The 25,331-nt window shown below is 37.1% G+C and overlaps 1 protein-coding gene across 1 annotated transcript in view; it reads left to right on the top strand.

The window, feature by feature from the left end:
* Window positions 1–25,331, top strand: part of CFTR (CF transmembrane conductance regulator) — a 90,861-nt gene that overhangs the window by 28,610 nt on the left and 36,920 nt on the right. The window contains 11 exon segments of the mRNA XM_032221843.1: window positions 791–1,037; window positions 2,724–2,816; window positions 3,539–3,721; window positions 4,966–5,157; window positions 13,030–13,124; window positions 13,509–13,595; window positions 17,340–18,036; window positions 18,549–18,677; window positions 19,899–19,936; window positions 21,027–21,298; window positions 24,657–24,736. Of these exon segments, the coding sequence (XP_032077734.1) occupies window positions 791–1,037; window positions 2,724–2,816; window positions 3,539–3,721; window positions 4,966–5,157; window positions 13,030–13,124; window positions 13,509–13,595; window positions 17,340–18,036; window positions 18,549–18,677; window positions 19,899–19,936; window positions 21,027–21,298; window positions 24,657–24,736 (2,113 nt within the window).

Raw genomic sequence — 25,331 nt, forward strand, 5'->3', positions numbered from 1 at the left:
TCTCAAAATGCTTTGATTATTTTATTTGGCAGTATTTAGTTTGAAAACTTTAGCTCTAGAATCTTTTCAAAGCCATATTAGAGATAAAGTAAAATAAATTTTAAGACAAAAGAAATGGGAAGTTGCTTTCATTGTTCTTGTTTCTTTTTATAATGTATCACTCTTCCTTAGCACAGACATACCCATATTTACCCAGGGAAAATAATTATTCTGGCCTTACCCATAGATTCTTTGGCTTATATGATTTTCTAAAATCCCTAGCATTTTGACAGCAAAACAGATATAGTACCAAATACAATATGTCATAACCTGCCAGCTACTGTATATCTAAATGATGGTTTCAGTGTAATTTGAAGTTATAGAGCTGCACTGTGCCTTAGAAGGTATAGTGTTGTTGTAGCAGCAGTTAAAATATTGATTCAAGCAAACTATAGGATTGAGGCAAAATTTTTGAATTTAAAATTCCCACTTAGCCCTAAAGCTTACTGGACAATCTTTTTGTCAACTTCTATTACTCAGTTTCATTGTTATGAATAAAAAAGGACAACTTAGGTATTATACCTAAGATGCCAAAGGGAGGATGAGATGCACATTAAATAAAATATAATTTGATGAAGGATTGGCAGCTGCATTTTTTTAACATAGTTCCAATACACATTCCAAACTAGTGTAACTTTCAAAACTTTCTTATTTGTATTCATAATTGCTTCATATTTTAGAATTATGCCATTCTAGATGTAGAATTTCAATTTTTGTATTGGATTTTCAGTTTTTGCCTATCATTTTACAGAAGTGAACTGAAGCTGACTCGAAAAGCTGCTTATGTGAGATACTTCAATAGTTCAGCTTTCTTCTTCTCTGGTTTTTTTGTGGTATTTTTGGCTGTCCTTCCATACGCACTGAACCATGGAATTATACTTAGAAAAATATTTACTACCATATCATACTGCATTGTTCTTCGAATGACAGTCACTAGACAATTCCCTTGGGCAGTGCAGACATGGTATGATTCTCTTGGAACAATAAACAAGATACAGGTATAGTATTTAAACCTAATTCCTTGAAAGTTATAATTTATTATTTTGTGGTGTTTTATTTTGCCAATTTATCATACAAAATAGGGTATTATTTTACTGACTTTTATTAAATGCTATTTGGGAAACTAGTTTTAACTGAGCAGACAAAAATTCCACAGGAGGGTGTTGCAGATGATGTGGGTAGTGATAGAAAAAGCCCAGAACTGAGGCTTCAGTAAATTACCGTACTGGACTAGGAGAGAGTTGATGCTATATAGTAGTGGTCTCCAACCTTGGCAACTTTAAGACTTGTGGACTTCAACTCCCAGAGTTCCTCAGTCAGCTTTGCTTTGCTGGCTGAGGAACTCTGGGAGTTGAAGTCCACAGGTCTTAAAGTTGCTAAGGTTGGAGACCACTGCTATATAGTATATGGCTGGATAGGTAGATGATTGCCAAAGGAAATGGTGTCTTGGATAGTATTATAGTATTGTAAGTGACAAATAGCACCTTGAATCATATTCAGAAGCTCATAGGCAACTAATGGATCTCCCAGAGCTGACCTAAATATATCGGGACACACTCATTATATTGTCTCACAGATGGGTCCTAGAGCCTCCCTACCCCACCAGTTATGGCAGAGTAGATATATTGCAGGTATTTTCTGTGAAACCATGTCATCTAGTGGAATCCGTCAGTGTGTTTAGTTTTTCTAATGTCTGCCCTATGGAACAGCCTCATCTCTGGATTCAGATGGCCTCAACCCTGTCAGTCTTCTGGAAAGTTTTGAAGACCTAGCTCAAATGCAGAGATCCCCATGCTAGTTGAGACCAGTACTTGTGGCCTGTTCTGTATTTTGAGAGCACTTGGTGGAGAACTTTGGTTGATGTTAAATTCTTTGTTATTTCATGACTTTATAGTGTGGTATTTTTATGCATGTGTTTTGTTAACTGCCCAGAGTTATTTCATTAAAATTGGCAGCCACATAAATTTGTTAGGGAGAAGAAAAATGCTGCCTCTTTCCATTCCAATGGTAGCTTCTTTATAGAAACGTAGAAAACTGACAGCAGAAAAAGATTTAGTGGTTCATTGAGTCTTCCCTTTGAGTTTTTTTAATTTTTTATATTTTTGTCAGATAATGGTCATGTGTTTATCTCAAGCATGTTTAAACTCAGATGATTGACCCACTACCTCTGCTAGATACTGGTTCTAAGCCCCCACTACTCTTTCTCTGATAAAACTTTCTAACATTACTTTTGAACTTTCCACCTGTCATTTTGCTTAATATTGAAAATATCTGCTATATAGAACCTTATTCATATTAAAATATTTAAAGATTTCAACCATGTCCCACCCGCTTTCCCTTATTCTTCAAGGATAGACCCAAATAGAGCACATTACTAGTCCAACTATTGTAATAGGAAGCGACTATGGCATAGTTTGGGTTAATAGAGGTGAGTTTGGCTGGTTCATATTTTTGGCTTAAGAAGTAATAAGAATTCAAATATAATAACAGTTTATATAATGACATTTTCCCACCATATCATGGCACAGCTTTCAATATACATTTTCATTGGAGTAGGTATTATTCATTTTTATCTTTTAATTAATATTATTTGGTGTGAGAACTGGAAAATAAAAAAGAAGCATTTAAATATGCAAAGTTCAGTATGTTATATGTCTTTAAAACTCTCACAATTAAATTTACAGGATTTTTTGCAAAAAGAAGAATACAAAACACTGGAATATAATTTAACAACCACGGGGCTTGAACTGGATAAAGTAACAGCTTTTTGGGATGAGGTAATACTACAATTTGATTATTGTTGCATGACACCATGCCACACTCTAGGAAGGCTGACAGCACTCACAGAATAGTTTCACCCTTAAAATATGACAATATTTAATGACTTTGGCAATAGTATAAAAATGGATAGATTAGTATGTAGCAGCAGTTGGAGCTACTTCAACTAGTTCATTATTACTAAAAGAAAATGATTTGCAGTCTAACAACACTAATAAGTAGCATTATTGTTATTATATTGCAATCCTCTCCATGTCAGAGTATAAGATGAATTAAAAAATATGCTGCAAAATTGCTTAATTGCCAGCAGTGTATTTATAGAGGGAGGAGGATTCTATCCTAAATCAAAAGATAATTGAACTTACAGCATTTTTAAAAAAGCATATATAAACAAACACATGGTACAGTCTCACTGTTAACTAACTACTAATTCAGATATGCCAGATATTTTGAAAATAACAACAACAAAAGAAATAATTTTGATGGGATAAAGAAATGGACAAAGGATATGAAGTAAATATTAGAAGGAATGGCAGAGGGCTATATTGTCTCTCAGCCAAACCACCTATAATAACAATATCATTACTGTGATAAAAATAGGAGGTGGGAACATTATATATGACAAATGTCCAAAATGTAAAGTCAGATATAATCAAACAAGCCTACATTACTCTTTGGTGTTTTACAATTTGAAGGATTATCTTTCTTTCTTTTCTTTCAGGGAAGTGGAGAGATCTTTACAAAAACAAAACAGGAGAACGATAATAATAAGATGTCATCAACAAATGGTGGTCTCTTCTTCACTAATTTCACTCTTCATTTTACTCCTGTCCTTAAAGACATCAACTTCAAGATTGAAAAGGGAGAACTGCTTGCTGTTGCTGGATCTACTGGAGCAGGCAAGGTAAAAAAAATCCCTGATTGCTAAAATATAAACATGTTAATTCATGTTAAAACATGTTTTTTTTTTTACTCTTATTCTGCTCAATAGTTTTTCATACTGTGCCTGACTTCATATTTATTTCCATGCTAAGAATGTCAAAAGGAGTAAATTCTGCAAAGAATTAAGGAAATCAGATTTTGGTGCTTGCATTTGTTTTTGACATATATTCTCAATTGTTGATATATGCTGATTGCTAGTAGATTATTATTTCCAATTAAAGTAGATTCTTGGTATTTGATTTTGGAATATGTATTCCATAGCTTTCTGAAGATTTTTCAAACTAATATTGAAATAAAATGCTCAAATAAATATCATGGAATGCAAGACCAGCACAGATTATTTATATAATATAATGATATTAAAATTAATCAATTGTATTTTTAAAAGGCACAGGTAAGCATCAGATTTAGAGTTTACATTTTCACATTTTTGCATTTCTTTTGCCTTTTAAAGTTGAAACATTGCAATTAAATGCTAATATCTAGACTAGAGGGACGCGGTGGCTCAGTGGCTAAGACGCTGAGCTTGTCGATCAGAAAGGTCAGCAGTTCAGCGGTTCAAATCCCTAGTGCCACGTAGCCATGTGAGCTCCCATTACTTGTCCCAACCTAGCAGTTCAAAAGCAAGTAAAATGCAAATAGAAAAATATGAACCATCTTTGGTGGGAAGATAACAGTGTTCCGTGTGCCTTCGGCATTTAGTCATGCCAGCCACATGACCATGGAGACATCTTCAGACAGCACTGACTTTTCGGCTTTGAAACAAAAATGAGCACTGTCTCTTAAAGTCGGGAATGACTAGCACATATGTGCAAGAGGAATCCTTACCTTTTCTCTAGACTAGGGGTGTCAACCTTGTGTCATCACGACGGCATCACATGATTTATCAGGACTTTTTTCCCCTTTGCGAAATCGGCATGGGTATGGCCAGCACATGATGCATCTGGCTTGCGGGCTGCAAGTTTTACAGCCCTGATCTAGACTGTCTTTCCTGAGTTTTTAATAATTGTACATTTTCAGCTCTGCTAGAATTAAGCAGACATTTAAACATTTATTTGATATTGTTTTAAAGATTAAATCTGACTTTGGTATGTTACATTAGTCTACAAATAGCAGAATAATAACAGTTAAGTTTAGTAGAACAATGTATATGTTGTACAGACCTAATGAACATATATTAATTATTGCTAACATTCTTAATAATAGACTTCTCTTCTAATGCTGATCATGGGAGAGTTGGAACCTTTAGAAGGTAAAATCAAACACAGTGGAAGGATTTCCTTTTGCCCTCAAGTGTCATGGATCATGCCTGGAACAATTAAAGAAAACATAATATTTGGTGTTTCTTATGATGAATACCGATATAAGAGTGTCATCAAAGCCTGTCAGTTAGAAGAGGTCAGTCTTCAATCTTCTACATTTTCTTCATGATTATAAACAAATTACTTGAAGACAAAATACAATAAAAATTAATTGTAGCACATTATGGAAAATACAGTGTAACTTTTAAATAATTAAAACAGGTCTATAACATGAATGGGGTTATATGAACCCTATACATGTGCCATTCACTTCATTGTTGTAGCTATATTTTTTGCTGTTGAAAAAAGGCAATTTTATTTCTTATGCTGATCTTATAAATGGAGCAATGTGTATTAAGATCATAGAACAATCTACACAGAAGTAGACTAAACATTTCTAAATAAAGAAATGAATATTTCTAAATAAAGAAATGAATATTTCTAAATAAAGAAATGAATATTTCTAAATAAAGAAATGAATATTTCTAAATAAAGAAATGAATATTTCTAAATAAAGAAATGAATATTTCTAAATTACAATGAACGTAAAGTTACTTTAAAAAACAAACACCCCATTTTTAGAAATATATAGTTATATTTAAGTATAGCTTATTAAAAGTATGATCTGAAAGAAGTAGTATCAAGAAATATTACTCTGAGCTATTATATGATATTCTGCAAGATATTAATGTGTATATCTGAAGAAGAATTGGTTGGTTGTGTTTTATAGTATACTAAGAGCCAAGGTGGCGCAGTGGTTAAATGCAGCACTGCAGGCTACTGCTAGATCAGCAGGTCAGCGGTTCAAATCTCACCGGCTCAGGGTTGACTCAGCCTTCCATCCTTCTGAGGTGGGTAAAATGAGGACCCAGATTGTTGGGGGCAATATGCTGACTCTCTGTAAACTGCTTAGAGAGGCCTGAAAGGCCTATGAAGCGGTATATAAGTCTACTGCTATTGCTATTGCTATTGCTAAAATATTGCGGTTTCATGAATAAACCCTATTGTCAGGCACTCTGCTTTGTGATCCTGCTACCAAAAGTGATAAGTAAACTATGTCACAAAGTCAAATGCATGCCACTTGGTTGCTGAATATGGTCTGCAAAGAAAAGTATTAAAAAACTTCAATATGTTAAATCAAAGGTTCAGAGACAGAGCCTGATTCATGTATCACTACAATGCTAATTGTAGGAACAGGTGGTGGTCATGGCTAGAAGATCTCTGAGCATCTGTGGGTTGTGCATCAGTTATGCCCTTTCCTGGACTAATAATCCTGCTCACAAGTCATCCATGCCTTAGTCACCACCTATTTTGATTACTGCAATATACCCTACATGGAGCTGGCCTTGAAAGTATCCAGAAACTCCAATTGGCTCAAAATGTGGTGGCTCAATTTTGTGAGAATCTAGATTTGCGCATCTGTTACCTCTTCTACAGAGGCTACATTGGCTGCTGATTTCCTTCTGGATCCAATTCAAGGTATTGGATTTAAAACAGGGGTGTCAAACTCATGTCGTCATGGTGACGTCACATAATGTATCAGGACTTTTTCCCTTTCGCTAAACCAGGTGTGGGCGTGGCCAGCAAGTGGTGCATCTGGCCCATGGACTGGGAGTTTGACATGCCCTGAGATCAATTATTATCTTTTCACAGTTATCTCAACCAGAGTGCAGAGGCAGGATTTGTTTCAAGTCCCCACTCTTAAAGAGCTCCATCTGGTGGGATCAAGAAGGGCCTTCTTTATGGTAGCATTCTTCCTATGGAACATCATGCAAAAATAAATGGCCCTCAGTTTGACATCTTTCAAAAGGCCCTGAAAACATAGTTTTGTCAATGACCCTGGGAATCCCATGGTGATATGGAGCCAATCGTGAGGTTGGTTTAATTGTTTGGCAAGGAATGGTGGGAAATTATTGGCTTTTGTATTGGGATTTATTTCTGTAAGCCGTCCAGAGTCACTATATGTGAATTTACCAACCATATAAATTTTATTAATAAATAAATACAAAACTCATTTATAGTGCTGTACAATTTGGACATCTTATAGTTCTGATGTCATCTGATAATCCACATAAAGCCATGCATACAGAAAGTCAGATAAGCTGCTGTATATTTTAGGAATTGGAAATACCAGTTCAAAATAAGTTTACAGTGTGATATCCAGCACTATCCCATCTCCTTTTTTGCTCATGTATTACACCTGCAAGATAATGCTGTCATATTTAAATGCGTTCTGGAAATATCCTGTTTTTGAAAGTCATTCGTGTTATATATTGTCAAGTGAGTGGTTATGTAATTTCTCCTCCGTTCATACCTCAGTTATTTGGCATCTTGGATTAAGACATTTATTCATTGAAAGATTGACTGGTGTGCAATCTGTTCCTGATAAATTTATCATCAAATTTCTCTGGAGCAATTACAGGAGATGTGTCAGGTACCGCATTTTATCAAATGCAATTATGCACTTACGAAAGCAGAAGAAAATAGTTTACATAACTTTCTAGGTCTGAGATATCAGGAGAAATGTTCGTTCTGTAATGTGGAATGAAAGCATATTTCAGAGGGTGTAGTACTTTATTAGTTTTTGATTTTGTGCGTAAGAAATGTGGTATAGGTTTCAATACAAAAATACTTTGAGCTAGAATTGGGAATACTTAAAGGTGTGTGCTGTTTAACTATGAATCACCTTATTATTTTGTGAAATAGGTTTTATTTGGATACAATACAATACAATAGCAGAGTTGGAAGGGACCTTGCCTAGGAAGGAAACCCTATACCGTTTCAGACAAATGTCTGTCCAACATCTTCTTAAAGGGGTGCTTTCTTTTTGCGAACTCATCTTAAAGTGTTTCTAGAAATAGAAAAAAGCAAGGACAACATGAATAAACATTTAAACCTTGGGACTTAAATTAATATAGGTTCTAATGAGAATATAATAAAAATATCCAAATATTCCAAGTGGGATGAATTTCACTTAACACGTAGACAAAAAACAAAATGACAGTTACCCATCCAAGATGAGTGGAATGGAATAGAACAGAGTGGAGTAGAGTAGAGTAGATAAAAAAATAGAATAGAATAGAATTTTTCCTAATTCGCAATCAATACAGTTGGCCTTACTTCTAAGTTACCTCTTTGTGTCTGAACTTTAATTTATTGATTAAACCCAAGAAATAGTGGCGGCTTCCATATAAAGAGTTTTCATAATCAGGACATGTTTCTATTCTAATACAGATATTTAATAATAGATGTGCTCACTATGAATATGAATTGTTAAAAATACATATATGACCAAGGGTTAATACTCTTATTGGGATAACTCAAGTTTTACATCAATTGCAAACTTTTGAGCTTTGCACAGGAAAAGTTTTGATAGCTTGTAAAGTTACACATTTTCAAATGGTTAGGAACTATTCTTGTAGTTTTGTGATTTTGATGCTGTATTTTTAATGAGTAAAGCTTCTTGAATATGGATTGGTTTTTTTTTAAAAAAAGCTTAAACTAGACTACAAAAAAGTCTAAGGTATGTTTAAATTGCTGTGAAAAAATATGCTGAAAAATTGTTTTGACATGAATACAGTCATACAGTAAATTCCTTTTCTCCTTCTCTAATTACCTTTATCCACACCTTCCTATTTTTCCTGTAGCCAATTTGGGCATGTGGCTCTGGAGCCCTAAATTTAATATTAATCTATAGACTGCCAATATTTAAAAACTTTTTCTTTATTCATTGCCTAGAATTTTCATACTATCTTTTTCTTTATCATTTTCAGATTGAATTGAGTATTAAATTCCTTACAGCATTATCTTGCATTTTTTCATGTTGCTAACTTATGTTTGTAGCTTGTAGACTGTTTTATGGTTTACAGTATTTATTTACCAATTTCATTGATACCCCAGTTCAATCCTAAAGGATGTATCTGTTAACTTCAAATATCATTTTATAAAATATATTGATTGGTTAGTAAATTATAGTTTGATTTTTTTTACTTAATGTGTGCATAATTCTATTTAATAACATATAATATTTGATCCCAATAGAATTATCACAATGTTACTCTACAGATGTTTATGATTATTTTCCATTTATGTTAAGATTTATTTTTGATAAACATGAAAACACTAGTATAAGACAAAAACCTATGCGCAGTGTGAATATATTAATCCATTCAAAGGAAATGTATAAAGTAATTTCAGGTCTATCAAGACTACTTGTTCTTAAGAGTTAATGTTAGCTCTGTATTAAAGACAACATCCCTTCAATCAGTTGAAATGTAATGTTGGGAATGGGTCTATATCTCCGTCATGTTCCTACAAGCATCTCAAGGCTTTTAGTTGGCCATTGTGAAAAGCAAAATTCTGAATTACTGGTAAAATATGTTTTACTGGTACAGGAAGGCTGTTATAAACTTAGTCATGTGAGCAACCATACTTTTGGGTAATCCAGAATGTATATTAGTTTTGCAAAGTAATTATACTATTATAGGCAAATATTTCAGATGACAAAATGCCATAATAAATTGTTTAACTGAATAACATTGTCTTGTTAGTATACTGTATAATAGACTTAAATTGCAGTTCTTTGAAATAGAATTTATGACTCTAATTTATGTTATGCAAGAGTGTTAGTGTTAAGATCAACACTAAAGTCATGTTGAAACCTCTACTCACACACCTTTGGTAAACATACATTGTGGTTTGGGAATCTTTAGCAGTTGATAAACAACAATGTTTAACTGTGTACTCAGGGAGTCTTTAGGTATTGAAATTCAGGTGCTGATTTTTTCATTGCACAGATTACAAAAATCAGATATGGGAATGTGGAAAGAAAGAATTATAGTAACTGTTGGCTTGTTTTATTGAAAATGAAACGACTTGGACTAAAGCAGTAATAATCAGGCTTGTGCAGTTTATCAATATCTGTCTGTCTGTCTGTCTGTCTGTCTGTCTGTCTGTCTGTCTATCTACTATCTATCTGTCTATCTATCTATCTATCTATCTATCTATCTATCTATCTATCCTTAATTGACAGATTTGATTTATTGATTATGTACTAGCAAGCTTGCATTAACTTTTAGTCATCATATATATCATTCCCCAAGCTGAACCTTCAGGTTTTCCAACAATTCAAGTGTCACTGCTGTAATTGAGTCCACCTATATTGTCCCTCCATCTTAGTGAGTTATGATTGCCTTCTCCTACACAGTATGAAATGATGCCTTTAATGTTATCATTAAAATGATCACCCAGCTCTAGTAGCTTCTTTTATCACCTCTGCCTGCTATACTGTAAGTGCCAGCCCTTTTACCTGGGCACTGGGCAACTGAGATAAACTTCATGCCTTGAATGACCCTGCTGGAAATACATTGCCATATATTCTCACTGTTCTTCATTCATCCCTTCTGGAACAGTCCTGACCTCACCACTGCCATCATCCCACAACTCCCACAAACAGTCACTATGAGGCAATATAGCAGAACTTCAGAGGGAACACATTTCTAGAGTTTAATTAAAACCAGTCTCTTAAGAACAAAGCCTGTTCTTAAAGAACCTCATGTGAAATTACTGACTTTGTCACTAAATGAATATTAAATGTTATCAATGTAATGCTAGATATAAAACAAAAAGAATTCAGGAAATATCACAAATCAGTAGAAAATGTAATTAAAGGAAAAGTAATTTACCTATGTCATTAGTTCCAGAGAAGAAGTCCAAGACTTTTTCAAAGGCAATTTCTAATTCATCAGCCCCTTGGGGTTCCATGAAAGTGTCAAACAGAATGTGCCTAGGAGTGATCATTAGCTATTATACATCAGAATACTGCCAAGAATATCTGTCAAGCATCACGTGAAGCCTACTTAATAAACTAAGCATTGTGGGAGAAGAGAACTGTTTTTTCTCTGGTTTAGAAATTGTTGAATTACAGGAAAACAAAGTTTAAAAACAAGTTGTTATTGTAATAAAAGGAAGGAATTAGCAGATTCCAGATGGTTACATAAATAGGGCTGGAGTATTATCCTATTCAAAAAAGTTCAAGGGTCAAATATTATGTTGAGTCCCATTAGCTAAAATTTAAATACAAGCAATCTATTAATGGCTAATGCAAATATGAAGTGATGTGAATGTTGACAAAATGAAATAAATAATGAATTCACTGTACTGATAATATTCAGATTTACAATTGCTAACAAAAAATGTTTTGTTGCTATGTTGTATCTATAAACAAAACAAATGTTATGCTATAAGTTTTTGGAAAAAAGTTTGAGCATACAGTTTCATGTAATGATTGCCTTACAATTGTCATTCTTTCATTAGAAGCCATATGTCATTTAGCCTATTATAACCTATATTAACCTAAAACATGTGTATAATAATTTAAAAATGAGTTACTTCATTTTATTTTGGTCTTCTATACTTTTTATTTATGAATTATTTATGACATTTTATTAAGGTCTATGGGACGCGGTAGCTCAGTGGCTAAGGTATTGAGCTTGTCGATCAGAAAGGTCGGCAGTTTGGCAGTTCAAATCCCTAGTGCTGCATAATGGAGTAAGCTCCTGTTACTTGTCCCAGCTTTTGCCAACCTAGCAGTTCAAAAACATGTAAAAATCTAAGTAGAAAAATAGGAACCACCTTTGGTGGGAAGTTAACAGCATTCTGTGTACCTTCGGCATTTAGTCATGCCGGCCACATGACCAAAGAGACATTTTCAGACAGCGCTGGCTCTTCGGCTTTGAAACAGAGATGAGCACCACCCCCTAGAGTCAGGAACAACTAGCACCAGGGATGTGAAGTCACTAGAGGCAAGGGAGGCGTGGCCTCACCAGTCATGAGGAAAAGAAAAAGAATTTTAAAGAATTTTTTAAAAATAGTTAAAGCCAAGGTAGTTGCTGCCAGATTCACAGTGACTTGGAACAGTGCTTTGTGTTAACCATAGGAGGAGGCCAGAGAAATAGGGGCCTCCTGTGCATAAGGAATTTTTCGCCTTTTAAGAGTTAAGCAAGGGTTAAAATGCGAAGAATTCCTTATGCAAATGAGGCACGTATTCTCTCGCCTCCTGTAAAGGGCATTTTTAGAGGCTTTTTAGAGTTCTCTGGGAGCAACTAGCTCAGTCTGACAGAGCTCTGGCCTTTCATGAGGGGAGGGCAGGGCAGGGCAGGCAGAAGCAGAGTTGAAATCGTCTCTGAAACAGCTGGAAAAGGTGCATGTGTGGGGAGGGGGAGGAATTCAAAAAGTTTGATGGAAGGCAGCAGGGGAAGGGGAGGTATGGCAGAGGAGCTGCTTTCAAGCCTTTGGAAAATATATCCAATCCAACTTCTGTGTTTGTTTTTGAGAAAGTGAATGAGAGAGGGATCGAAGTTCTCTGTGTGCATGTGTCTGTTTGAGAGAGGGGGGAGGGAGGGAAAGAGGGAGGATGGAGGGGGAGGGAGAAGAAAAAGAATGGGAAAACTTATTTTGCAAGGGGGGAAAATGCTGTTGCTTTAAATCAGAACTGAGCATGCCTGGCTGTGGAATTCGGGGAGTTGAAGTCCACAAGTCTAAAAAGTGCCTCACCAGGCCTAAAGCTGACCGCATGTCACTGACTAGCACATACTGTATGTGCAAGGGGAACGTTTACCTTTATCTATGAGTTTTACTCTGAGGTATTTTATTATTATAATCATTGGCTCTTGCTCAGTCATGTGAAAAAAATATTTCCAAAAGAAGAAAATATATGTAACTCAGGACTGAACTGTAGAGTCCTTGGTGTTTTCCAAGCTTGGTTGTTACGTGCAAATGTTTTATTACCCAATTGATAATAACATTGCTGTGATTGAGTGCAGGGTTTGCTATACATCTTCTTAGCCTAAAACAAGAGCATTGTTATGAAAACTTATCATTCTGTTTTTTTTACCTAAGATGCTGTATATTGAAAAGTAATGTTGCTCTGAAAATGGAAAATTAAGATCTTTATACAATATTTCAATAGGATATTTCAAAGTTTGCAGAGAAAGATGACACAGTTTTAGGAGAAGGTGGAATAACTCTCAGTGGAGGTCAACGAGCCAGAATTTCTTTAGCTAGGTGAGTGGAAATAATTGTATGTGGTTTTTAATAAATAGAATTAAATTTCACTTGTTCTTAAATACATGTTAAATATTTTGATTTGTAAAATCAGAATATTGTACCATTTAGTTTAATGGAACTTACTTTTGATGAATGGATATATAAGATTAAAATTTAATATTACATAATTCCTGTATTTTAAAGTTTTATAACTGTCGATTGCTGCATTTTGCCTATTTCTTGTTTAATTGAATGAAAGAATTTGCTTTGGTTAAATATATTTTATCTCATATAACAATAATTCAAGATTGTAATTAAAGCAAAATAATTAATCAAAACAGTATTTAGGTTTTAGCATATATCTTAATGAAAGCTAACTAAATTTCTTTCTCATCTATTTAGAGCCGTGTATAAAGATGCTGATTTGTATCTCTTGGATTCTCCTTTTGGTTATTTAGACATGTTAACAGAGAAAGAAATATTTAAAAGGTAGGATATGTTTTGATATATTTGGTTAACTACTAGATAAAATGATATTGTACAAGGACATAGCAAATGATTTATGAAGAGCAGTGTTGGCATCCAGTAAAAACATCTAATAGAGAACATCAGTTTAGGAAATTTGTACTTGTTAAATTATTTAAGGGCCTATGAAAAAAGCAAACAACTGCTCCAATTCTAATAAATCCTTGTATTCATTTTCATTTCATTATTCCAATCTGAATATTATTTTTTTACATTAACATGTGCACATTAGTCATTCCATTAAGCATGATAACATTTTCTGCTTGTTGAACTTCCTTTGTAATTTAGCATTATCAGGTTTATAATGGAATTTAAATGATCACCATCCTTTACAAATGCTTGTGTAACTGGGCCTGAAAAAGATAATTGAAGATCTATTAATCCTCTTTATAAACCTACTGGAATATGATGGCTTCTTTTGTTGATCACTTACAAACATAAGAGCCACAGCAGATAAAAAACCCATTTGGAGGACTCTTCTCTTGAAGATTGATTTATTTAGCGTATGGCAAATACATGGACTTATAGTAGTTCAAATGTTAATGTCCAGTCCATCCAGCCATTCAAGGACAGGGTGGTCTATGTTTTAAAAAAATCAGACATTGGGCCAGTGTAAGCACTTGATGGACATTCGGACACATATGTCGATACATAATGTGGTACACTACCAGATTATGTATTGGACACAATGTGGTAATGTGACTGTGGTGAGGAGCATCACAGTCACACTCAGGGGTAGAGACAAGACCCCACATCTTCCACACGGTATCGTAAACTGAAGTTAGGTCAATGAACACAGCTGTGGTTTTTAAGCCTCGCTGGAAACCAGCCTCAATATACCCTGTTAGGCCCATTTTGTTTATCCGTTGCCATGTATTTAGAGAGATGGAAATTCTACAAAGATGTTTGGCTGCCAACTGTCATTAACTGCCAATTCTTCAATGTAGTCTGGCTGCCAGTTGTTGCTAGTCATTTGGATCATACTACCGTGCCAGGGGTGGGTTTCAAAATTTGTTTGAACCTACTCGGTGGGCGTGGCCTCCTTTGTGGGTGTGGCTTGCCACCCATGTGACCGGATGGGAGTGGCTTGCTAATGCCACCGCTGCTACCGCCGCTGCCGCTAATGCCGCTCCCGCCTTTGGCTGTGTAGTGCACGCGAGCCCACGGCACGCGAGCCCGAGGCCTTCCCTCGTGAAAGGTAAGCCGTCCCCCCACTTCAGCTGCTACCACTGCTACCGCCGCCGCCACTACCGCCGCCGCCACTACCGCCACCGCTAACGCCGCTAATGCCGCTAATGCCGCCGCCGCTAATGCTGCTAATGCTGCTACCGCTAATGCCGCCGCCGCTGCTGCCGCCGCCGCTGCCACCGCCCCCACCGCCCCCACCCGCCTTCGGTCGCGTAGTACACGCGAGCCCGTGGCTTTTGCGTAAGCTAGGCCGCCACCCCCCACTTAGCTGCTAACGCCGCTAACGACACTAACGACACTAACAACACTAACGACGCTAACGACACTAACGCTGCTAACGATGATGCCACTACTGCCACCGCTGCTGCTAACGCTGCTAATGCCGCCACCACTAACGCCGCTACCGCTAATGCTGCCCCCCACCCAGCTTCGGCCGTGTAGTGCACGCGAGCCCGCAGCTTTCGTGAGCGAAGGCCGCCACCCACCCGAAGCCTCCCGAGTCCCGCTGCTTGGGCTTTGTTGCTTACCGGAGGGGGAAGCAGCAAGCGAAGGCTGAAGGGAATTTTCAAATGTAGGCCAAGCGCGAAAAAAGCTTCATTTCGCCTCCAGCCCGCTCACCGATTGGCTGGACTCCAGCCAATCAGTGAGCGGCAGGCTGGGCTTAGTGCGGGTGGGCGGGGAAGCGAGGGAGCGAGCTGCGGATGGGCGGGGGAATGAGCAACTGAGCTGCGACGCGCCGGCAAAAGGGCGCTTTGCAGCGACAGGGGCCAGGACCGGTACTGGCGTTCCTGGAAGTTAATTACTTCCGGGTTCACCGATGAACCGGTTCATACGAACAGGGGAGAATCGTGAGGAACCCACCCCTGTACCGTGCTATCCAGGTGAAGAACTACCATCACACCCCTTCTCTTGAGGAACCAGAATAGAAAAGGAAATAGAGCTATAAAAGGCTTATCCTCATAGCCAGCTTGACTCATGTCCAGAATAGGCCAGCAATCATTTTTGGAGAGCAGAAATGGATGCCATTATCCTGACTTCATCCTCTACCCATCATGAATGTGATTACCAGGTTCATTTTCTCTTTCTGACCAATATAATATTGTAAAACTTTCCGGACATGTAGAAAGTTTAGTTTGAAACTTGCTATTTTTTTACTGTTAATTTTTCCCTATTTTTTTCCTTTCTTCCTTCCTTCCTCCCCCCTCCCCTCTCCCTGCCATTGATGCATTGTTTCTTCATTTTTCTAATCACTTGAAGTCTGCAGAAGACTTAGTTGACTTAAGCTCCACCTGATTACCAAATAAGTCTGAGTGATTAACAATATAGCAAAACTGGAAAAAAAACTTAAAATACAAATGCAACACAAGATGAATCTACAGATGGACACCATACAAAAACATCTACAAAACACATCCCATAATCCAAAACCTGGGGAAATAGTCAAGTCTTTAAGCCCTTCAGTAATACTACCACATGGATCTAGGAAAATGGGGGGAATACCTGGAGTATGCAAAGTCTTTTGGTCCATATACAAAACATGGCAGATAGGCAGTCCCTCAAATAACCTAGCCTTATGCAAGTTTAGACTTTGTAGCAACAACCAGGACCTTGAATCATACCTGGAAGTATACTAGAAATCAGTATAGCTTGCAAAGTGGAGATGTCACATAGCTGCATTAAGAGATGCCCAGATTACCTGTGCCAGTGCATTCTGGACCAATGGAAGCTTCTGAATGGTCTAGTTGATCCGTGAGACAATTCCTCCCACATCCAGAACTGCATAGATTAGGCTTGAAAGATACAATTGGGTATCATATTCATGCTGATACCAAAATCTAAAATGGTGGGTGACCCCATTCAGTGCTTTCATGTGGTTATTAAACATGAAGAGAATCACATAAAAGGATTTTCCTAATTCTCAATCCCTACAGCCAATCTAGAAGGTTACTGTGGTTGACTTTATTAAAAGACACTGAAAATCAAGGAACACAAGGATGGATGGATTTCTTTATTTATTTGATTTTTATCCTGCTTTTATTATTTTTATAAATGATTGAAAGTGGCAAACATACTCCTTCCTCATCATATTTTCCCCACAACAACCACCTTGGGAGTTGGCTTGGGCCAGTGGTGGGTTTCAAATTTTTTTAGAACCTCTTCTGTAGGTGTGGCCTCCTTTGTGGGAGTGGCTTGCCTGCCATGTGACAAAGCAGGCCACACCTACAGAAGAGGTTCTAAAAATTTTGAAACCCACCATTGGTTGTAAGTAATTTTTTTCAGTTCCATTATATCTTTGAATGATAGCTGAATGAACAGTTGTAATTTGACAATTACCTATAGTCAGATATCCAACACAATTATGATTTGCCTAGAAAATAGTGTTCTTTTTCAATCCCCTAATTTTATTGCCATCTAAATTAATTTAGGCTAGCTTTCTTGAATTAGAAAGCACTCATATGATAAAGTCATCAATATGTAGTATCTAACTTCATATCTGCATTTTTCTTTCTTTTTCTGAAGTTGCATTTGCAAGCTTATTGTCAATAAAACTAGAATACTTGTCACTTCAAAGTTGGAACACTTAAAGAAAGCAGACAAGATACTGATTCTCCATGGAGGATGCTGTTATTTCTATGGAACATTTTCTGAACTTCAGGGTCAGCGACCCAACTTAAGTTCTGAACTGATGGGATTTGACCACTATAATGCAGAAAGAAGAAACTCCATTCTTACTGAAACACTGCGGCGTCTCTCTATTGATAATGATGGCCTGGCTTCACGACATGACATGAAAAAAACATCTTTTAAACAAACATCAGATTTTACTGAGAAAAGGAAGAACTCTGTAATGAATGCACTAAATTCTAGCCGCAAGTTTTCTCTCATGCGAAAAACATCATTGCTGGTCAATGCTAAGGAAGAAGGCCTCGGAGAAGCAGTAGAAAGAAGGTTGTCTTTAGTGCCAGAGACTGAACAAGGGGAGGCAATTCTGCCTCGCAGCAATGTATTAAATTCAGGACCCACATTTAGAGGCCAGAGAAGACAATCTGTACTTAATTTAATGACCAGAACATCAATTCATCCAAATCAAAGCATTTACAAAAAAGGCAGCATATCAGGCATTCAACGACCCTCTGAAGCAGACATCTATGCAAGGCGTTTGTCTCGTGGCAGTCTGGTAGAAATAACTGAAGAACTTAATGAAGATGATTTAAAGGTATATATTCCAAGTTATTGTAGTTAAACGGTTGTATGTGGCCCTGTTTGTTGGATACCCAGCTTGGTATTGCAAGATAATATTTCTAATTCAAAGAATCATTAGCTTTTAGTTTAATATTCTTATACATTTATTAAGGAAATATGTACAAAAAAAGGGTACATTAGGGGAAATTGCATTTGGAAGTGTACTTTCATTTTTAAAGTAATTGATCCTGAATAGGAATTCTGTTTCAATAAGAATACATCAGGAGAAATCTCAAAGGGAAGTATTCCACCCTCTTTTAAAGAGCTGTGAATATGAATGAATAAGAGGGTAAAAATAACATTCTTAAGCATATTATTGTCTAAAAGAAAGCCGGAAACCGAAATTGTAAGCATATTCTCATTAATATGAGTTCTCATGAAAACCAATAGCAATAGCTTCTAGGCTTATACTGATGAAACCAATAGAGTACAAATAAGGAGTAGTTATATAGAACAGTCTAATTGTATTCTCCATTATTTTGCCAGGAATGTTTCTTTGATGATTCAGACACCATGAATGCAGTCACTTCATGGAATACATACTTCAGATATATAAGCATCCACAAAAAAATGATTTTTGTATTATTTATATGTTTTTTTGTTTTTTTAATTGAGGTAAGAGTATTATAATAATAAATCTACTTTAAAATTGCTTATGTGACAATTGTAAAGAAAAGCTTTCTCATTTCGTAAATGCTGTACAAGATGTATAGAAGAACAGGACTCTAATAAAAAAAAGAATGATAGAAACTTCCTTCCTTGGTCATTAGCCAAACTCCTTCTCTGCTGTGTTCACCTCCACTTCAAGTCTCCCCTCCCCACCCATTTTGCCCTTTATCTCTGCTCTTTTGGCTACTTTGCCACTGCCACCTGCATGTCCTCCTCAGTTGATTTTCACCGTTTTCTTCTAATGAGACATCCCTGGTCAAGGTACCTGCTAGAACTTTGCAGGGTATTCGTGAGGTCACCACAAAACTTCCCTAAAGCCTTTTGCAGCTTTCACTGGGGATATCACAATCACTATAATTTCAAGGACCAGCCATAGCTCCCTTCATTTAGCATTGTCCTAAATTTGCACAGTCACTGACTGAATAGTAATTAAGCAAGGACTACCTATATAACAAAAACTTACCAAATGTATTGATACTTGTATTTTACAAGTTTATTATAATTTATGTTAAAATATTGCTATGGCTGTCTATCTTAAAACTTGGCAGCTCCCAGCAATAAATATTTAAGAAAACTATAAAAACCATTAAACACATTAAAACCAAAAGGCTATCACCTCAAATGTAAATTTTTCACTATGTTAGCCTAGACACCAGGATATTTTGATACTGTTAACTTTTTAATTGAGTGATCTACATAAATACATAACTTAATATGCATTGGGAAAATATACATAGAGAAAATAAAATACAGAAATGTATACATTGGGAGAAACAAATGTGCAAACATATATACACGTTTATTCTTTTAAAAAAACCATCAAGCTAATATGGAAACAGGAAGAAATAAAATTGGGAACTGAGTGAAATTGAAATTGACAGATGCATCCAATTTTCAAGGGGCACTTCAACAGGCCTGTAGATAATAGATTTACAGCATCTGAAATAATTTCCTTGTATAGAATTATTAAATTGCAGTTTGGCAGTTCTGTTTTATAATTGGTCACTTTATAAATTACAGTAACACTGGGCATAAAATCTTTGGCTGACTTTATACATGTTACTATCAATATGTGAACTTATACATTTTATAGAATGCTTGGGAAATATATATAATGCCAAAAATGGGACGTCTAAGTATGAATTAACTATCAATTTTCTATTTTAGGTGGCTGCTTCCCTGGTTGGGGTATGGCATTTCAGGGAGTGAGTATTTATTGCACAATGTTAAAGATTTGTTTATGTTATGTAACTCTAACATTTCAATGGGACTTAGTTTTAATATTTAAAGCCAAAGTAATTATCACATGTCCAGTTAGTTGGTTGATCTCAACAAGCTAAGCCTGGTCTACTCAGCTGGCATGCTAGTAAATGCCCAGAACAAGTGATGCAAAGAAGTTGAAAAAGACATATCAGAAGATGATAATGGAAAACCATTTCCATTCCATTGTCATGGATGTCCCATGGAGTCATCAGCAGTTGAGCTCCACTCAAAGATTTTATCTTTTAGTCATAATATTAAATGCATAAATATAATTAATGCATGGCTTGTTCTGTGATATCAATGGTACTTTTGAGAAGGTTGAATAGAATTTCTCTCCTTCTCTCCCTGCCATAAAATGATAAAACTGCTATTTGTATTTCAAGATTCTCCATGAGCGCCAATTGGGCTCCCTTTAATTTATTCCTACATTTCAAATTTTCATCTGGTTGCCAGTTTCATTTTAAAAAAATCTATTAACGGGAAACTCTTTTAATCCAGGCCTTGCTTAGTCTTACATGGATAATTCATTATTATTTGCTACAGCCCAATTCTGCACTTTTAAAGGTTTTTGTGCTTTCCAATTATTCTCAAAGATGACCTGCAGATGTCTACTAAAAATATATTCTGTGAATTCAGTGGGATTATTCCTATGTAAATGTATAAATAGCAGTTTTCCTGTTGTCCTGGAATATTTTTTATCAAGTGTGGTAATATAATAATATTACTAATATAATAATAAATGAGGAATAATGCTAACAAGAAGAACTTTGACGTCTTATTTTAACTTTATAAGACATCAAAATTGCTGTTGTAATCATTATTATTTGGTTCTTTTCTAATACTTACGGTAATCATACATTCAAATCATGTCCCTTTAAAACAATCAATTTTATCAAAACAGCATTCTCAGAAACTATTAAATTGTGATTTCAATGCTAGTATGACATATCATGATTTGAAAAAATGAAACTCAGTATGTGACAGTAAATTTATGAATGACTATAAACTTATGTGTTTGTGTCTATTTTATAGATCTGCTCGTTTGCCTCACCCAAATACAACAGAATCAACAAACAACTATTCCTCTGAAGTACTGGGAAACAGTCCAGTTATTGTTACTAGCAATAGCAGCTTTTATATCTTCTACATTTATGTAGGGGTGGCAGATACCTTGCTAGCCCTGGGGATTTTTAGAGGCATACCCCTAGTACATACTCTTATAACAATTTCTAAAAAACTTCACCGCAAGATGCTTCATGCAGTACTTCAGGCGCCTATGTCTTCCTTCAACAAACTCAAAGCAGGTAACTAAATGTTATGCAATTGCAATAATTTTTACATGCTTAGGTAATATTAAGTTTAGGCAAAGGAGACATTTGTGATTTATTCCATCATTCAAAATTTGCAAACACTCTCAAAACAAGTTGCAATAATCAGTTTTAAAAAATCCAAAAATATTGTAGATAGACCATCTTTGATGAGGGATGCAGTCTGGATATTTAAGAATAGAAGGCATTAATTCTTAATCAAGGTCCATTACCCAGCTTTCACACATGTCTGCATATATTAGCATTGGCATTAGATCCTCTCATGCTATGTAGCATATTGGGCAGCATGTATGTTAAGGTGACCAGACGTCCCGCTTTTGGTGGGACAGTCCCAATTTTTAGCAATTTGTCCCGCATCCCGCGGCGTTTTAAAAAAGTCCCGATTTTAAGAGCGAAACGGAAGGCCACCTCCCGCAAGACTGCCGGGGACTCTGCAGGGCTGGGGACGCTTCCTCGAGGTGGTGGCAAATTTCTTTGCCTGCCAAAGTGCGCCACTCTAAGTGATGGACAATTTACCAGCCCCGAGGCAAAAAAGAAGACGGTGAGCAAAGCTAGGCAGGTGCCAATCACAATGAGCAGCGGGAAGACAAGCAGCGGGTGTTGTTGGCTCATGCAATAATATGACTCGTAGAGCCAGTCGCAGTGGGGGTGATGGCGGCAGCAGGCACACAGAGAGCCCTGCTTCGAGCCCTCAGGACCCCCGCAGCCTTCACCCTCAGCCTCGGCCGGGGTATTTGCAGCGCCACACTCCAGCAACTTCCTGTGCCACCTCATCGTTATTGCACTGGAACCGGAGCAGCCGGCAAAGAAAGAAAAGAGCTCAAATGCTCCGGAAGAGCCAGACGCCTTTCTGGGTTTGCGCTGCGAAGCACGGAGAATGGCAGCAGCACCAGCAACCCCCAGCGGTTCTGTCCAAGCATGATGCGGGAGCGAACCAAGGAAAATGGGCGCATGGGGGTGCAGCGGCAGCAGCGAAGCAACTACCTCTTGGCTGAGGACATGCCCAAACCCTTCCAGTAGCGGGTGGGAGATAAGCGACTGAACAGTCGCCCAATCCTGAAATGATACTACTGCTGCCACCTGCAGAGCCACTACCACTGTCCAACCTCGAGGGAGGAGGAGGTGGGCTTCTTCTCCCCGCTTCCCTCCACTATGTTCGCAACTGGCTGCCCTCCCGTCGGCAGCCGGGTTACCGAGAGGCTGGGCTGTCAGCCTCTGGGAAACCTGGCGTGTCCGAAGGGAGTCTGCATCTCGGAGGCATATGCAGAGCGCAGGTGTGGAAAGAGGCAAGGCGAAGTGAATACAGGGTGCGCGAAGGAGAAGCCGGTGCTCAAAACGATCTGATTATCTTAAAATTTGTTTTTTCTGAGTGGATGCCCCAGCGCTCGCTTATTTGGTCTGCTCACACACAATTTTGATCGGGAGATATGAGCCTAAAACCTCTTGGGTTTTTTTTCTTTTTCTTTTGAAATACTGGATTGTACAGACTCAACCTGTATAGCTGAGCAGACGAACCCACTGCTGAATTAGCATTCGGCATCAAAGCCTTGGGACAAAGATTGTGAGTTTGTTTCTTTAACAGAAGAACAACTTGCTCTCCTTCGATCTTATTTTTTGTTTAACCATTATTTAGATTAGAAGTAAAACCTTGCTTACCAGTATGTCTTATCTCCAAGTAGTGGATCTGGGGCAGTGAGAAAAAAGACACCAAAAAAACCCCGAGAACATAATAGCTATCTTCCAGTCCTCTCATACCGAAAGATCCTAAAGAGAACTAATATGATTGTGCTTACATACTACATTGAAGGAGACTGAGTCTTATAGACCAATTTTTTAATCAAGAACCCCCCTCCCCCGATCAGTGGTGTCCCGCTTTACCAAAGTTAAAATCTGGTCACCTTAATGTATGTATATGTGTGGCGAATTTAAAATGCAACAGAGATATCTTAAAGCATTTATAGCAAAGGCATTTGCTAGGCATTTAGGGCAGAATGAGACAACTTGGCACAGCCAGCTTAGCATGGCCAGCTCACCACTACCAATTGCCTCTGCCAACTCACCACTGCCTCTGCCAACTGCAACCACTAAGTCATTGCAGAACATCATGGCCAATTTGCAGTGGGGACACCTTGCCATGGGCAGCTGGAAGGAGAACTGGGTGGGCAGGTGAATGAATGGGAGGAACATGATGCAGCAGTGGCAAAATGTGTTTGAAAATGGGAAATGCCAGGTCTCCACCATCTCCCTGCCGCATACACTGCCTACTCTGCCTACCCTGCCCACCCTGCCCACCACTGGCAAACAGCCCAAACACTGCCACTGCTGTCTAATGGCCAGAACTCCAACAGCCTGGAGCTCAGCGCAGCGGTGGCAGCACTGGTAATGGAGGCGTGTGAAAATGGGAAGCCCCTGGCTGCTCCCACTATGCCCACCCACTCACTTGCCCACATGCCTGGTTCTCCAGCTGCCCAGGGCAAATTGTCCCTGTGGTGAACCGGCTGTGTTGAGTTGTCCTGCAACAACTTGGTGATGTGAGTTGGCAGAGGTGACTTGGTAGCCAGCTGGCGGCAGTGAGTTGGTTGCACTGAGTTGGCTGCACCAAGTTGTCCCCATTCTGTCATTGCAAGCTCAATTTTTAAAAAATTAAGTAAACAGAACTTATCTTCACCACACAGCACATTTTTCACAAGTGAGGTTTGATAAAAATAGAAGTAATTATTTTTGAACACTGTCATAAGTGTACGGAAACAATTGGTAAATCTTATGCTTGCTTAAACTCATCTATGGTGTCAAATATTTATTCATTTTATATTGTTTATAATCTGCCCTAAGTTTGAAGGACACAGCAGGATGCAGTAGATAGAGCCAGTTCTGTCTAGTCGTTAAGAAACCAGGAGACTGAGTTCTAGTCCTACCTTAGGCATGAAAGCTGATTGGGTAACTTGGGCCTGTCACTCTCTCCCAACCCAGCCCACTTCATGGGATGTTGTGAGAAAAAAAGAGGAAACGAGCATTATATATGTTTGCCACCTTGCATTACTTATGTGAATTGTTATCCCATGTGTAAAAAACTTAAAATTATTAGGTACATGTCCTCTCACCATCCTAAATTAGTATATAAATCTTTTCATGTAAACATTTTCCTATAGTTAATCTAAATGTAAACTAATCCAGTATTAATTAGTACTATATGCTTAAATATACTGCAAATAAGCTTGGGAATGTTAAGTAGAATTTTAGTTTTTTAGTTATTCAAAAAGCTCATTGTTTAGTTTAACCATTATTGATAAAATATTCAGTTGATAATTAACTTATTTTTCCCTTCAACATAAAGGTGGAATACTTAACAGGTTTTCAAAGGATATAGCAATACTGGATGACTTATTGCCACTTACAATGTTTGACCTCATTCAGGTTTGTAAATGTTATGATAAATATTGCAAAAATTCAGACAGCATAAATCATGATTCTTCAGTTATGTTAGGATTATCCTGAATAACCAATTCTATGTGGTTCAGATCTCATAATTTAGAAACAATACATGTCATGCCATTTCATAAACTAGCCAGGAAATAGATTTTTACAAACGAATGTCTCACTGTTTAGCAGCAGCTCATCCTCCAGTCCTCCTCAAATCATATAAATCTTTTGCCTTTTATTAAAATAAATATCTAATTTTAAATAAATGCATAATTATTTTGATTTGCTATATATGAAAGCAGTATATACTCTCAGTTCAAATATTCCAGGAATTGTATCGGTGATCTTGAAAATCATTAAAATATTTGTTGGCATCAAAGACTTGTGCTAACAAGATTGCAAATTGTGTAATTGTGCATGGTAGAAATAAATCATTAGGATCTATATCAAAATGTAAGAAGTCTATACTGAGTGATCCATAAAGTGATCAAATTAGATTTCAAGAGAAGGAACATTGAAAACAAACTCAAATTGCTAAATATGTGTTATTGCCCTTCAGATATTTTGGAGTATAATTTCAGATAGTCTC

The sequence above is a fragment of the Thamnophis elegans genome, chromosome 7 (assembly GCF_009769535.1).
Source record: "Thamnophis elegans isolate rThaEle1 chromosome 7, rThaEle1.pri, whole genome shotgun sequence".
In the NCBI taxonomy this organism is placed as follows: domain Eukaryota; kingdom Metazoa; phylum Chordata; class Lepidosauria; order Squamata; family Colubridae; genus Thamnophis; species Thamnophis elegans.